This window comes from Ranitomeya variabilis, chromosome 2, assembly GCF_051348905.1.
Source record: "Ranitomeya variabilis isolate aRanVar5 chromosome 2, aRanVar5.hap1, whole genome shotgun sequence".
Lineage (NCBI taxonomy): Eukaryota > Metazoa > Chordata > Amphibia > Anura > Dendrobatidae > Ranitomeya > Ranitomeya variabilis.
Window position 1 is genome coordinate 632,192,741 of NC_135233.1, and position 12,156 is coordinate 632,204,896.

Sequence of the window (12,156 nt, forward strand, 5' to 3'; positions counted from 1 at the left end):
CGTTTCAGGTCAGAGGGTGCAATGACGTGTGCCCTCTGCCTGAACACTCAGTGCAGAGAATTGGAAGACTGAAACACTGATGAGTCCAGAATAGAGCAGCGGCCAGTAACGAGAGGTGAGTATTTCATTTTTTTTGTTTGAAGCATTATATGGGGCCCATCATATACTGGAGCATCATATGGGACCCATCATATACTGGAGCATCATATTATCATTATTTATGAAGCATGATATGGGGCCCATTATATATATGGAGCATTATATTGAGCCCATAATACACTAGAGCATCATATGGGGCCCATCACATACTAGAGCATACTAGAGCATCATATAGGGCCCATTATATATGGAACATCATATGGGGCCCATTATTTATGGAGCATGATATGGGGCCCATTATATATGGAACATTATATGGGGTCCATCATATACTGGAGCATTATATGGGACCCATCATATACTGGAGCATCATATGGGGCCCATCATATATGGAGCATCATATTGGGCCTATAATATATGGAGCATCATATGGGGCCCATCATATACTGGAGCATCATATCGGGCCCATCATATACTGGCGTATCATATAGGGCCCATTATTTATGAAGCATGATATGGGGCCCATTATATATGGAATATTATATCAGGCCCATCATATACTAGAGTATCATACGGGGCTCATCATATTTGGAGCATCATATGGGGCCCACCATATACTGGAGTATCATATGGGGCCCATCATATACTGGAGTATCATATGGGGCCCATCATATATGGAGCATCATATGGGGCCCATCATATACTGGAGTATCATATGGGGCCCATCATATATGGAGCATCATATGGGGCCCATCATATACTCGAGCATCATATGGGGCCCATCATATACTGGAGCATCATATGGGGCCCATCATATACTCGAGCATCATATGGGGCCAATTATTTATGAAGCATGATATGGGGCCCATTATATATATGGAACATTATATCCGGCCCATCATATACTAGAGCATCATATGGGGCCCATCATATATGGAGCATCATATGGGGCCCACCATATACTGGAGCATCATAAGGGGCCCATCAGATATTGGAGCATCATATGGGGCCCATCATGTACTGGAGCATCATATGGGGCCCATCATGTACTGGAGGATCATATGGGGCCCATCATATACTAGAGCATCAAATAGGGCCCATTATATATGGAACATCATATGGGGTCCATTACTTATGGAGCATGATATGGGGCCCATTATATATGAAACATTATATGGGGTCCATCATATACTAGAGCATTATATGGAGCCCATCATATACTGGAGCATTATATGGGGCCCATCATATCTGAAGCATCATATGGGGCCTATAATATATAGAGCATTATATGGGGTCTATTATATAACGGAGCATTGTATGGGACCCATCATATACTGGAGCATCATATCAGTCCCATCATATACTGGCATATCATATGGGGCCCATTATTTATGAAGCATGATATGGGGCCCATTATATATGGAACATTATATCAGGCCCATCATATACTAGAGTATCATATGGGGCTCATCATATATGGATCATCATATGGGGCCCACCATATACTGGAGTATCATATGGGGCCCATCATATATAGAGTATCATATGGGGCTCATCATATATGGAGTATCATATGGGGCCCATTATATACTGGAGCATCATATGGGGCCCATCATATACTGGAGCATCATATGGGGCCCATCATATACTCGAGCATGATATGGGGCCCATTATATATATGGAACATTATATCGGCCCATCATATACTGGAGCATCATATGGGGCCCACCATATACTGGAGTATCATATGGGGCCCATCATATATAGAGCATCATATGGGGCTCATCATATATGGAGTATCATATGGGGCCCATCATATACTGGAGCATCATATGGGGCCCATCATATACTGGAGCATCATATGGGGCCCATCATATACTGGAGCATCATATGGGGCCCATCATATACTCGAGCATGATATGGGGCCCATTATATATATGGAACATTATATCGGCCCATCATATACTAGAGCATCATATGGGGCCCATTATATATGGAGCATCATTTGGGGCTCATTATAATTGGAGCATCATATGGGGCCAATTATTTATAGAGCATGATATGGGGCCAATTATATATGGAAAATTATATGGGGCCCATCATATACTAGAGCATCATATAGGGCCCATTATATATAGAGCCTAATATTGGGCCCATTATTTATGGCGCATGATATGGGGCCCATTATGTATGGAACATTATATGGGGCCCATCATATACTGGAGCATTATATGGGGCCCATCATATATGGAGCATCATATGGGGCTCATAGTATATGGATCATCATATGGGGCCCATACTATATGGAGCATCATATGGGGCCCATCATATACTAGAGTATCATATGGGGTCTATAATATATGGAGCATCATATGGGGCTCATTATATATGGAACATTATATGGGGCCCGTCATATATGGAGCATCATATGGGGCCCATACTATATGGAGCATCATATGGGGCCCATCATTTATGGAGCATAATATGGGGTCTATAATATATGGAGCATCATATGGGGCTCATTATATATGGAGCATCATGTGGGGCCCATTATATATGGAGCATCATATGGGGCCCATCATATATGGAGATCATATGGGGCCCATCATATACTGGAGCATCATATGGGGCCCATCATATACTGGAGCATCATATGGGGCCTATCATATATGGAACATTGTATGAGGCTCCTTATTCTGTATTGAGCACTACTGTATGTGGTGTCCATAATGCTCTATGGATGACTATACTGTCCAGTTTCTGAACTATTGATATCACTCATGTAATGTAAGAAGGAAGTGAAATCTTTGGCATTGTACTATACCTATATTTCTCTGCCGTATCTGTGCATTATGAATTGTGGTGTGTGTTAAAGGAGTCCACTGAGACTCTTCTGCCCGGGGCCCATGAAAACCTGGAGATAGCCCTGTTCTAAACAAAACCAATATAAAATCCCCCCTTAATAACACTGGCAAATTGCACTAAAAGACCGATAACCTAAAAGAAAAGAGGGTGTTTGTGCCAGAGTAAAAATAAAAAATATCCTCATTATTGCTCTACTTTGCATGCCCTCATTTCTTTCATAAATTCACATTCTACAAAAAAAATATTTTCATGATCACATTTGATATTTCTTAGATTTTTTAGAAATATCGGCCACGCTATATTTATTCATTGAGATCATTTTGGTTACTGCTGTGTAATGTATAGCTGTCGCGTAGTCGCATAGTAGGTTATCCTATCATGGTGGTAATACTATGAAGGATTAGCAGACCTCCGCTTACAATTGCTGTCAGCAGATGTTTTTAATTGCGCAAACCTTTCAGACAAATTAGCTGTCTCTCTATCAATGCACACATTCAGCTAAACCTACTTAATCTTGTACTGTTGAAAGGCTTGAAAAGCCGCCATAATGAAATCGAGGTGTCTGTGATGTAAGACCTGCCTTATGTAGCATTGGCGGATTATGTACAAGCAGGGAACAAACATCATGTTCAAAATGGGAGATTTACATATGAGTCAAAGAAAAGGAAATATCTATTTCTAGGAAGTCAGGTTTGCCATTTAGAATCCATTTGGAAAACTCAAATGTTACATTTCAGTGTAGTCTGACCTTTAGTGATTCTACAGAAATATGTAGCTTCCATAAGTATCAATTATCATTTATTATTATTATTAGAATCACTTCCTCACTGGTTAAAGGAGGGATATCGCTTTTCATTAAAACAAAACTATTAATAGAAAATGACCTATTGATTCAAACCAGTTTTTCTGTGTTAAATGTATTTTTTTAATTTAGCACTTTTTCCATATTACAATCTGTATTAAAAATAAAAAAAATCTTGTATTTTTAACGCTGGAAACTGGGGCTGTTTTAGACTCTAATTTCCAGATGTTTCAGGAAACAACACATGTATCTAGCCACTGCACCAACTAGCTAAATAAGGTCACTTGCATTTTTCATTGCATTTTGGGTGCATTTTTTACATGAGTTTTTATTGTGTTGCAGACACTGCAGTTTCTGTTTTCTTTTAGTAAGTCAAGTTTTTAAAAAGAAAATACGGTAGTCCATTGTGGTGGTGGTTATTTATGACAAGTAAAACAAATATTTTTCAGGAATCATTTTACATACCGTTTCATCTGAAGCTATATCCGAATATAATTTATAGTAGAAAAGGGTCCCATCATAAGTTACTGCATTGAATATGAGAAATGTCCTAAAAAAAAAAGTGTACAATGAACACAAAGTTCAGAACACAGGTAAAGTTACATTTTCTGGACTAATGTACAAACACATAGGAATATTGTTATATTTATCGCAAAGTACAAAAATATCAAGTATGACAAACACTTTCCTGAGAATGGGAAGTGGGATCTCCTTAGGGTATGTGCAGACGATCAGTAAACGCTGCGGTTGGGCGCTGCATAATTGCGCAGTGTCCAACATGCAGCGTCCAGATGTTACAGCTTTTCAAGAAATGCCATGCCCACTATGTGTCCACAGACGCCCATAGCTCACCCACGGAGACTGACATGTGGCGTGTCTTTCCAGATTAGCATCTACGTAAGAGAAATTTCACTATAGAATGTATTGAACATGGTGAATCCGAACGGTTCAGTGAACACATGCGGATTCACCTGTATTCAATAGACAGCAGTGAACATCCGCTGCGTCCCGGATATATGTAAAAAAGTAAAAAAACACCAATAAAGCACACACACATCATGAAAAGCCATTTCACCACTGAAAATGCAGTGTTCGTAATAAAACAAAAGTAAACAAAAAAAGTACACATAATTGGTATCGCCGCATCCGAAATGAACCGCTCTATAAAACAGGCACATTATTTATTCAGTATGGTGAACGCCTTTAAAAAAACAAGCCAAAAATGTCACTTATTCATCATAGTAACTCACAAAACAGTGAATAAAAAGCGAGCCAAAAAAATGTGTAAATTAAAAAATAGTATAAATGAAAATGCCAAATCGTCCTGCAAAAACAAGCCGTAACATGGCTCATTCGGCAAAAAAATAAAAGTTACAACTCTCAGAATATGACAATGCAAAAACAAATTCATTTTTGTAAAATTCTTGTAAAATATTGTTTTTAGTTTGTAAAAATAGCAAAGCATAAAAAATATATGATTCTGATATCGTACCGACCAGATGAATAAATTGGTCTTATCACTTTTATCACACGGTAAAAAATAAAAACAATAACTGAATTGCTGGTTTTTGTGTTTGAAAAATAGGAATAAAAAGTGATCAAAAATATTATGTACCCCAAAATGGTACGAAAAAAATCTGCTAATTGTCCCACAAAAAATAAGCCCTCATACAGCTCTGTTTGCCAAAAAATAAAAAAAGTTACAGCCCTCAGAATATGGCAACAAAAAACCTACTTTTTATAAAAAGGGGATTTTTACTGTGCGAAAGCAGCAAAACCTAAAAAGAAGATGTAAATCTGGTATTGCTGTAATCGCACCGACCCGAACAATAAATCTACCTTATCACTTAAACTGCATGGTAATCTGCACAAAAATAAATATAGCAACTATTCTTGCACTGCTGTATATTTGTTCATTCTGCCTCCCAAAAATCGTAACAAGGCTCGGCTCTCATTTATCATATGCTCTCCACTGAGCGCGGAAGTCAGGATTTCCATGTGAATTCCCCAAAACCGCGATTCAGACAAAACCCCAGATGGAACAATTCACTTATGAGGCAGATGGAGTCACTTTGGACTGGTCTCTGTCCCATCACTTTAGGTGCCTTTTTAGTGCACAAGTATGTTCGACCACAGATCTGTGCACGCCTCTAAAGATGAATACCACTGGAGCAGATACCAAATGGATTCCAAAGTGTCTCCATCTGCCTCATTATGGTGGATGGTTCCGTTGGGGGTTTCGTCTGAATCGCATTTTTGTGGGATTTACATGGAAATCTCAACATGATTGATCAGCATAAAACACAAGAATGTGATCCAGCCTTATTCTGGAAGAAATCAAAAAATATATTATGCACCACAAAATGTTACAATTAAAAACCTTAATTTGTCCCACACAAAACCAGTCCCCACCCAGGTCCGTCATCTGTCACTGAATTTATAGGTGGTTCCCACCTTAGTGGTAGAACAAAGATGCTGGAAAAGCAACATGGCTCCCCCTCCCCAAATAAGATCCAATGAATTCTGCGCTCCCAAATCCAAATGCCCCACCCTTTTTCTGAGCACCACTTGCCTAAATCGCAGTAAGTGGCCACATATTTGGCATTATTGTAGCGAGGAGAGAGCACTTAACAATTTATGGGGTCTGTGTCAACAGAAGTACAAGCTGGACACAATGTATGAGGGCAGTACAATATATGGGGGCTCTACACTTTATGGGAGCAAAATATATGCGCAGGTGCAGGTTTTAGAATGGTGTCACTTTTGGGTATTTTGTTATACAAGCCCCCCAAAGCCATGTCAAATGGGATGTAGAACTTTTAAAAAAAACAATTGTGTTTAAAAAAATATGCAAATGTAATGTAGACATGTGGAAAATGTCATTTATTTACTACTTTGTGTGACATAACTCTGGTTTAAGGGCATAACAAAAGTTTGAACATTGAGAAATTTTCAATTTTTTTTCCAAATTTACGATATTTTCACAAAGAAACGCAAGTAATTTCGAACAAATTTTACTGCTATCATCAAGTACAATATGTCATGAAATAAAAACTCAGAATCAGTGGGATTCGTTATTCGTTGAAACATTCCAGAGTTATTACCACATAAAATGACACTGGTGAGAATTTCAAAAATTTGGCCTGGTCATTAAGGTCAACATTGGCTTGGTCGCTAAGGAGTTAATCTGCAGTTAAAATGCGTTAAAAAATCAGTTCCATAACTAGAGTCTATGGGCGCCAGTGAAAAATTTGGTTGTGGTCCCCCACTAGCACGTTGGTCAGATGCATGGGCCCCTGTAACAATGTCCTCCGTTCCGCCCATAATCTGTAATGTCCCCCACCCTGGTCATCAACTTGTAATAAGATCCCCCATCCTAACCCCTTTCTTTAATAATACCCTGGTTCTGGCTCCCTTCCTGTAATAATAGCTTCCAGCATCTAACAATGCCCCTTGGTCTGGCCCCCTTCCTATAATTATGTCCCCATCTGATGCATTTCTATAACAATGTACCCCCATTCGGGTCCTGTAACAATATCGATCATCCTGTAATAATGTGCATCCAAAGATGCACTTTCAGCTTAGAATGGAGCTGGGGTTAGTGGGCCCCTTGACCACACAGACACAGTCGTGGTCACACCCTCTGTGACTGCGATTGTTATGCTGCTTGTAAAAATCCTTTTAGGCTGACTTACGGGAGCAGTGGCTATAGCAAGAAAATAAATTTACGGTATATTCTTCCTGTATCCACTCACTTCCAGTCATAGTGGCAGTATGTGGAGCAGTTACAGTCACTACATGCAACAAAGTGAACATGTCGTAATCACTCCCTGTCACTCTGAATAACAGCCTGCTCTACAGCGTGTGTGTGTGTGTATGTGTGTGTAGTGGGGCGAATGAATCCTCATTTTATGCCTGGCACACTACATGAAAGTGCAGTCCTGGCTGGGTTTTTGTATTCATGTTGTAAGGCCTTTGCGCCTGTGCAGACCGCCTGTAGTCAGTGGTGTCGGCTGGCCGGGTTCGTACGTTTCACAGTTCAACAAAGGAGACTTCTGTTCAAAAACACAGTCTTTACCTCATGGTAACTTGGTAAGAGTCATGTACAAGAGTTAGCGGGTACAACATCTTATGGACATTTCCTTTGCAGTACAAAGCATTTTCACTACACAGTATCCTTCCAGGGAACCACACTGTTTTGTCCTACTTCGTCACAACCCACCTTCTATGCCACAGTCCTGATCAGCAAGTCTCTCTACTCCCCCAGCTGTTCCGCATCTTATGTCTTCTACTGACGCTCTGGATCCCACCAGTCACATGAACTCAGTCCTGTTTAGGTCCATTGCCTTCATTGTTTTGTAAGCTCCTAAAGTTATCCTAAAGACTACTCTGTTTTGTCTGTTATTTCAAGATCTCACTATCCCTGTCCTCAAGTCTCCTTTCCATTTGTGTGTCATGATACACAGCTCTGGCAAAAATTAAGAGACCACTGCAAAATGTTCAGTTTTTCTGATTTTTCTCTCCATAGGTATATTTTTGAGTAAAATTTAAATTGTTCTTTTATTCTATAAACTTCTGACAACATGTCTCCGAATTTCCAAGCAATACATTTTGTATTTTTTTTCTGAAAAAGAAAAATGATCAAAATGAAAAAAAAAAAGTGCTTTCAGACATCAAATAATGCAAAGAAACCAAGTTCATAATCATTTAGAAACAACAATACTAATGTTTTAACTCAGCAAGAGTTCAGAAATCAATATTTTGTGGAATAACCATGATTTTTAATCACAGCTTTTATGCGTCTTGGCATGCTTTCCACTAGTCTTTCACACTGCTTTTGGTGCAAAAATGTAAGCAGTTCTTCTTTGTTTGATGGCTTGTGACTACCATCATCCTCTTGATTGCATTCCAGAGGTTTTCAATGGGATTTAGGTCTGGAGATTGGGCTGCCCATTACAGGGTTTTGATGAGGTGGTCTCTTAATTTTTGCCATAGCTGTATATAGCAACCCCACGGGGATGGGATCGGACGACACACAACAGGATGGTAAAGGGGTGAGGAAGGCCCTACCAATAGGGAAATAAGGAATGGTTACCTCCTGCTCAAACCTGAGCCTGACCCTGCACTCCCCTAATGCCCTAAGTGGGTCCTCCCGCCAACCGCCATCAGAAACCTGGCATGTAAGACTGCATTCTTTGCTATTCCTGATGACTTCATTAATAAATTGGATGAATCATTGTTGAACCGCATGGATGCAGTCCTTCAAGCTCATGAAAGTCACACAAAATATTAAATATGACTCTAATTTCACCACAACTTCATTTACCAATGTTATGTAACATATATTTGTATTTTAAGTTAATTATTTGTTTGAATATCACATTACTTTCTGTGGGCGACAAAACTTTTGTCTTGCCAAAATCTGACCATTCTGTGTCCATTAACTGATCAATATTTCTGCATTGATGACAATTTATTTTCTTAACCTAAACCAAAACATTTCGGAGGGTTTCAGCTTTCAAAAGAATAATTTATACAACCAATGGATGAATTTAACATCAGGTTATAAGCTTTCATTTGCATAACATGGATAAGCGACATAACTACTGTCAGGGAGTGTACATGCAGGCCCATTTGGAAGTGAGCGGCATCAGGGAGGAAACAAGTTCATTATCTCCCTGTAGCCTCTGTTACAGTAATGCAGCTGAACATGATTGTCTATTCACCTGCAGATCAAGCCTATATCTGCATGTAACAGGCATTTCTGTACATGACAGGTTCTCTTTAATCAACACTGCAAAATTACTTAGCCTTCATTTAAGATGCATATGTGGCACCCCAGGCGTTCGGGTACCACAGTAGTGTTGCCTTCCTCTCGGGGAGGGTACTGCTGTGTTTGGAAACAAGAAGGATCTCTTTGGCAGGTAAATCTCACACACAACACCTTGTGAATCCAGGCCAGGGGGGGGAGCTCAAAACTCTGTTTTAGGGGAACTTCCCTGAATAAAGATCCTGGTTTGGAGGAGGAGCTAGTTTAGTCTGGATCAGACAGTCTGGAGAGCAGACGGGAAAGGAGCAGAGGAGAGATTTCAGGGCTCAAGGAGGCTACAAGTGGGCCTCTGAAGAGCCAAAGCGCAGAAACCGAGTACCGGGAGCCCGAGACTGTGGGGAGCTGTAAGCCCCATAGCAGAACCGGAGGGCATAGGATTACATGGACATTGCCCAAATTAAGCCTGTAGTACAGCAGCATCCTGGAGTCACAGTGCAGAGACTTCAGAAGGAAGGGCTCAAGCTGCCTACCATACAGGTACCTGTCCTAGGACAGGAGAAATAACTGAAAGAATTAGGACCTTGTTTGGAACACTTCAGGCAGCAAAGGGACTTTAGCAAGCGCAGAGTGGAAGTCTCCTAACCTGACTTGCCAATGAGATTCCAATTGTTTTGTGCTGCCTGGACTCCTATGTACCTGTTGCCGGTGGACTGTGGCCTGCTAACTACAGTAAACCAGGTAAAGACTTACAACTTGTGTCCTTTACTCATTTACCGGCAACCGTCATCACCGCCATACACCTTAGGACCCCTGGGGACCCCGCTTCACCTGTGGGAGGTGTACCATCAGTGCTGCAATAACATCCCCCAGAGGAACCCTTTAACGCAGCATCGGTCCCACTATTGACCGAACACCACAGGTGTCATCACGACAGACTTATAAACACTTTTCCCTTAAAAGACCGTTTCCTTTTACAGTGAGTCCCAGGGCCACGGACCGGGTCGCACCCACCGTGACATCCCCTTTAGTAGCCGACCGGACCCGGTAACGAGTACCCTGCCCTGGTGGGCGACTCACATACACTGGAATAAAAAAGTGATTTTAAAGATAAACTTAGCAGGGCAATATTTTTCATTTGCACTTTACCCTTAACTTTGTGCAAATGCAATAAAAAATTAAAACTAATATTACTATGTATTTTCCATTCAGAAAACTTGTCTGGCCAATAAAAGTCAGTAAAACATTTGAAATAAACAAATTAACATGAGTACAGTAGGGTACATTCAGTACATGTCTTGACTCCTAGCACCAAGAATTATAGGAAGTACATGTAATCTAATCTAGAAACTGTCAGTGTTACCCAGGTTATAGAGGAAATACATATCCTGCTTATAAGAAAGCAAGGAAGTCAGTCGTAATACAGATCACACAATATTCCAAATTTCACTTAAATTACTGTATAGAATTATTAGACTGCAGACACGGAAGTACATTTAATATGCCCACACATATGCAATATGTGTCTGCCCTACATTCGTCTGATAGATGCTCCTCCTGACCTCCCCACATACTTGGACTTGTTTGGCTGGACTTGGAAGTCCCGTAGTTGTACATGGAGAGAGCTGCGCATGTTCGAACAACTGTAACTTCTGCCACTGTGGTGGGGGCCACTCTCCTAGAGACAGATGCATGTTCCAGAGGTTGTGGGGCCAAGGGCACACATACAATTGGTGAAACCTGTGCAGTTACATAGGGGCCTAAGAGGTAATGGGGCTCATTTCCACCTCCAAATCAGAACATAAAGGGATGCATCAAGATGAATGACTGGCCTGCAAAGAGCCCAAAAAGTGTACTTGCACATGGATCCTCTTCTGTCTTTGTCCATGTCTGGGTGGGGTACATATTAAACATGAATGGCATATTCAGTGCAAATGCCAGAAATATCAGTCATGAGAAAACCCATTTAAATATGGTTCTTCATTGCACACCATTTTGCAGGCTGAAATTCATGTGTAAGTGTGAAAGAGGCCTAAGTGTTTTGTTGTAGGTCCTAACACGAGCTCATAAAGGAGGGAGCATAAATGTGTGCCCTGTGTTGTCTTTTTATGTAGATTGTTTTATCAATTTTTTCAGAGTTATCTTAGACCTCAACATGTAAAAAATACTGAGTAACAGCCTACCATGGATGTCAGACCAGCAAGTTGTCATCCAGCTTTTCACAAGTTCTTAATCCCAATCCAGTGGTGCTTTTTTATTTCAGCATTGACTAAAGTATGTTCAGTGTATTAAAATATTTATCGGTTGCTGTTTTCTGCTCTTTCCAGTGCTGTACTCAGGGTCGGACTGGCCTACCTGAGAAATGGAGGATTTTACGGTGGGCCCAGGCACTGACACCTGCTGGCATATTGGCCAGCAGCTGGCTAGGGCACCCACTGTTCCAGGGGCCCCCAACCAGTGGTGTGTCACTAATAGCGGCACTCACAGCAGCTATGGGGCCCCTGAGTCAGGGGGGCCTGCCTGGTGTCAGCTTAGCAGCAGCTGGAGACAGGAACCTGTCCCTGCTGCTAAAGAGAAATGAATATTCACGCTTCCCGGGGCCCCCATGGTATTATTGTAGTGA

General features: G+C 40.8%; 1 protein-coding gene across 6 annotated transcripts in view; it reads right to left on the reverse strand.

Annotated features, from left to right (window-relative positions):
- Positions 1 to 12,156, reverse strand: part of TIAM2 (TIAM Rac1 associated GEF 2) — a 643,262-nt gene that overhangs the window by 320,319 nt on the left and 310,787 nt on the right. For all 6 annotated transcript variants that reach the window (XM_077289067.1, XM_077289068.1, XM_077289064.1 and 3 more), the window contains one exon: positions 4,232 to 4,316. In XM_077289067.1, the coding sequence (XP_077145182.1) occupies positions 4,232 to 4,239 (8 nt within the window). In that variant the 5' untranslated portion in view covers positions 4,240 to 4,316. The remainder of the gene's footprint in view (positions 1 to 4,231; positions 4,317 to 12,156) is intronic.